At 42.4% G+C, this 5,000-nt stretch overlaps 1 protein-coding gene across 1 annotated transcript; it reads left to right on the plus strand.

Moving 5' to 3' along the window:
* The first annotated feature begins 101 nt into the window (after window positions 1–101).
* LOC143281541 (BPTI/Kunitz domain-containing protein-like) lies at window positions 102–3,825 on the plus strand. The gene is made up of 2 exons (XM_076586762.1): window positions 102–325; window positions 1,843–3,825. Exon 2 carries the CDS (start codon window positions 1,851–1,853, stop codon window positions 2,409–2,411), a length of 561 nt encoding a protein of 186 aa, XP_076442877.1. The 5' UTR covers window positions 102–325; window positions 1,843–1,850; the 3' UTR covers window positions 2,412–3,825.
* The last annotated feature ends 1,175 nt before the right edge of the window (window positions 3,826–5,000 follow it).

Below are 5,000 nucleotides of genomic sequence, written 5' to 3' on the forward strand. Positions count from 1 at the left end.
TTTTTTTTGGTCCGAAATTCTCATTGGACGGAGGTCGGCCTCTCGTACGAAGACTTCACGAACACATTCGGAAACTGGGCCTGTATATATTCGTATCTTCCCTGCAGTGTTTAGACAACCGCCATACCACGTCAAGGGCACCAGTTCTCTCTGCATTCAATAGGTTTCCTGCGTTGACGGCTCTTGATTGACACCTTGATGCCCATCCCAGTGTAGAACCACGGTTGGTCGTTTTACAGGGTGCCTTGTTAACCTTTCAACGTCTGCTTACGGGTCCTCAATTCATTCATCATATATCACGAGTTTCACAGCTGCTGAAGTGTCGGTAAGTTTTATTTGTTGCACATGCTCATGTTAATGTTCATTTGGTTACTGGATATATTTCCGAGATGATTTATTTGACCATATTCATTTTTAAGTCAGTCTTTTTTTTCTTGTATTTGTGTATAATTCTATGCATTGTCATGTACGTTCTGTGATCTAGATGTATTTGTCTTTACTGTTTACAGAAAAAAATAGAGTTTTCCAATCAGTACAAAACTTTTTTTTTTTTTTTTAATAAAAAAAAGGCTATTACTGCTGTTTCCTTGTTTCATCTCCCCTCAATATTTTTGTTTGATACCAGCAAGACATGACGTGCTTGGTAGTTCATATTCGTAGCTACTCGATTAGTATCGCTTGAATTTATTTATATTTAATTTTTATTTATTTATTCATTTTTTTAACAGATGTCACACCGTACAATATATGTAAAGCATTTTCAGCAAGGGAGACAGATTATTGAGTCAGTGTTGCGTACAAATTTACTGACAGCTGCGACTATAATATGTCACTGGAGAAAAAAGCTGGAGGTCTTCTTTGCTTATCTCCCTCTTTTTGATTTGGTCTGATATTTTACCATGCGATTCATCTCACCCCATTTTCCCGCAATACATCAAAACTGATGGCACAGTGTGCTCGATTCAGAAAGTGTTAGATTTCACAAGACGATGGTTGCCCCAGGACCGAGAAAAAAGACTCGAAAAAAATCCGCTTTGAAATAATTTTTGAAAGAGTAACTAAAATGTCTACAGTATCAGTATCAGTAGCTCAAGGAGGCGTCACTGCGTTCGGACAAATCCATATACGCTACACCACGTCTGTCAAGCAGATGCCTGACCAGCAGCGTAACTCAACGCACTTAGTCAGGCCTTGTCTACATCAGTGCAGCCTTGGCCAAATTTCACACAAAAGAAACCAGTTTTGGCAGGCAGGTGATGCAATTATTAGACTGTGACGGGAACTGAATGCTTTGGGTCTGTTTGGCTTCACAGTTGTTTTTTTAATGGCATAAGTTCTGTTGAAAACGACTCGGTGACCAATTTGACAAACCATTTTTACCTTCTCTATTTCTACTCTCTCTCTCTGTGTCTCTCTCTCTGAGATGAAGAGAGGGAGAGGAAGAGAAATTTAGATGAAAAACATCGACTGGAATATATGTAGCAGAGCGCTGAAAGTGCTGTTAAATTTCACCGAAAGAAATGGAACCACTGAACTCTGTACAAAGAAAGGCTAAACATTCCAACCGAGGAACCAACCGAGGAACCAACCACAATAACCACGCTTTCCTGCTACCGTTTAAAATACTATGATCTAAGCCTGTGCTGTTGTTAAAAATGAATCTAAAAGGAAAGAAAAGCAACAACAATAACAACAACACCACCACCACCACCACCACCACCACACACACACACACACACACACACACACACACAAACGAAGGAAACCTTTCTGATCTTACATTGACGATGGTGCAAATGGGCACCCTTGCAATAATGACTTGCGGTTACTGTCTGATTTCAGGCTGCACGATGAGTCAAGCGGTCTTTGCTCTGTGTCTGCTGATCATTGCCGGCACCGTCCCGTTCATCAGAGGGCAAGGAGACAGGTGTTCACTGCCCATGAGGGTAGGCAGATGCCGGGCTGCTCATAGGAGGTGGTACTTCAACGCAAACTCTAGACAGTGTAGAGTGTTCATATACGGGGGTTGCGATGGGAATGCGAACAACTTCCACACGCGTGAAGATTGTGAGAACACTTGTCGCCCCAGCCCCTGCAGCTTGCCCAAGGCTCCTGGGTTCTGCAGGGCTTTCATTCCATCCTTCTTCTACAACGCCCGCACAGGACAGTGCGAGAACTTTATCTATGGCGGCTGTAATGGCAATGCTAATCGCTTCCCCACCCGGTCCCTTTGTGAGAAGAAATGTGTCTGCACTCAGCCGAAGGACTCCGGACTCTGCCGAGCTGCATTCTCTCGTTGGTACTACGACAGGAGCTACAGGAGGTGCCAGACGTTCACCTACGGGGGGTGTGGAGGGAACGGCAACAACTTCCAGACTGAGGCGGCTTGCCAGCGAATGTGCTCTGAGTGAGCAGGGAGGTGTTCTCCAACCCTATCTGTAAAAACAAACCAAACCAAAGGGTGTTGCCGACACTAGTTTCTTGGCTTCTTCTTGCGGTAGCTGACCTAGGCCTGTTTTGATAGGAGTAGCGGCGGATGGTCGGAGTCGCACTGGTGTCTTGAAGACTGTGACTACAGTCCGTTCAAGCCCTGCTCGTGTGTCACACGGCATGCTATGTGTAAACTGCTTTCCTGTTTTATTTTGTTTTTGTATTTAAACTTGCGTATCACTTTCTGTTGCTATTATACTTTTGGTTAATGACATACGTGTAAGCTGTCCTTTTCTCTCGCGTTCGCAGGCACACACACACACACACACACATACACACACAGAGGTACACACCGGCACAGACACAACACAAGCACACACACACACACACACACACACACACACACACACACACACACCAATTTTTTCGTTTTGACTGAAAGAGCATGTTTGTAACATTGATTTGAATATAAAGAACGATTAAACACAAAAGCGAGCAAAAATTCAAGTTTTGTTTTTAATAGTTGATGCTTGTAATGACAATGAAACCCACTAGGCTAAATCAAGTGAGAAAACATTGTCAGATTTATGAATGAATTTTTAAAAGAATGAATGAATAATAAATGTTTATGCAGACGCAACCACAAAGCAGAATAAAATACGTTTGTTTCTCCCGAAGGCTATAATATTTTGTTGTTGTTGTCATTGTTATGCTTCCTGGTAAAGAAAGAAATTGGGAGAGGAGGGGGGGGGGAGCCTTTGGGGAGAGAGAGAGAGAGAGAGAGGAGAGAGAGAGAGAGTCAAAGTGAAAAAATGTTTTAATTGTCAGGCCTCTGGCCCATAACAACAGGAGTGCACAGTTTCAAAAAACCAAAAAAACAAAACAAAACAAAACAAAACAACCCCCCCAAAAAAACAACAACAACAACAACAACAAACAACAAAAAACAACAACCCCAAAACCAACCAAACAAAAACAACAACCAAAAAACAAAACAAACAAACAACAACAACAAGAGCATCATGCATTATTTGAAATATTACTGAGACATTCTTTTCTACAGTTAAGTGTTCGGTTTGTAAACAAAGAACATGTTGTTATAATATCAGAGTTTTCACAGGCTAGAATCAAAGAAAGCTTGAAGAGTGATGGATATTCGTAATACTTAGCTGGTATTAATTACCCATTCAGATCCACATCCACACAAACATTGAGAGAGAGAGAGAGAGAGAGAGAGAGAGAGATGTCAAACTTTTCATACAAGTAGAAATTTCTTTTCACCGTTTATAAAATAATTGTGTGTGTGTGTGTGTGTGTGTGTGTGTGTGTGAGGAGGTTCGGGGAAAGAAAACAGTTGGAAATTTAAAGTTGGTTCTTTCAGATCCTGTTTAAAAATTTTTTTTTATGAAGTACAGTACGATCAATCAAACATGCAGACATCATCAATGATTCAGTCAGCTAGCCAGCCAACCAGTCCATCAGTTTTCCCACTCATTCAGCGCTTGATCCGTCAATCATTCAGTTTGTTGTTGGTGTGCATGCATCGTGTAGCACGCTTGTTTCGTGTAGCACGTGCTTTTTTTTCCTGACAGAATTCAAATAAATTTCTACATTGCATGGAAAACAGAGTGTGTTCGTTTCTGTTTAGACATGGAAACCTCTCTCACTTGTGGAGATGCTCTCTCTCTCTCCCTCTGTGAACACGTGTGTCTATCTGTCTGTCTGTCTGTGTTTGTGTCTATGTCTCTGTGTGTGTCTCTGTGTGCGTGTCTGTGTGACTGTGTGTGTGTGTGTGTGCGCGCGCGAAGGGGGAGGGGGTTAGCAGTGCGAAACTGATATGTCACAACACGTGTGTGTGTGTATTACCGTATATAAGGGCGTTCGTGTGTGTGTGTGTGTGTGTGTGTGTGTTTGTATGCGTGCATAATGAATACGTGCGGGCACGTACACGCGCATGTCTTGGAATGTATGTGCGTGAAATCGCTGACATCCGGCTAAAGAAAAGGATGGCGATTCACACTGAGGATCCTGTCCTTTAATTTATATATACAATTATTTGCCATATGACTTAATAAGGGTTGTGGAAAGGCTCCCTGCAACCAATGGACGTTTTAGATTGCTGTTGGCCATACGTCTTGCATCAGAAACAGCCACTGAGAATCTATGCAGTCTGTGCTAGCCTTCTGAGGCACAGAATGCTCCGTGACTTAAACTGCGGTTTAAACACCCCCCCCAAACCCCTGTCCCCTCCATCTGTCCCCTGAGAGAAGTCACCTTTTCATCTTGACACTTTTTTCTTTAACAACAACAAAATTGTAGGCAAACTTGATGAAAATACATACGTTCACAAACTATAATACAGGGATCATTTCCAATCCTGACCTCTGCTCCCAACCTCTGCAACAAAAGTTTTTTTTTTTCTGTACCTCTGACGTGCCAGATCTGGATCTCCGAAGTCAGAACCGCGCCACTCAGCACACCTAGTTGATGCACACACACACAAAAAGGAAAAGACTGCCATTTGCGGAAAGATTGTCATTATCAAGCGAACATATAACACGTATGTCTGG

Source organism: Babylonia areolata, chromosome 1, assembly GCF_041734735.1.
Source record: "Babylonia areolata isolate BAREFJ2019XMU chromosome 1, ASM4173473v1, whole genome shotgun sequence".
In the NCBI taxonomy this organism is placed as follows: Eukaryota; Metazoa; Mollusca; class Gastropoda; order Neogastropoda; family Buccinidae; genus Babylonia; species Babylonia areolata.

What these genes read in the sequence shown, in the direction of transcription:
- LOC143281541 (XM_076586762.1), top strand. Translation starts at nt 1,851, where the DNA reads ATGAGTCAAGCGGTCTTTGCTCTGTGTCTGCTGATCATTGCCGGCACC.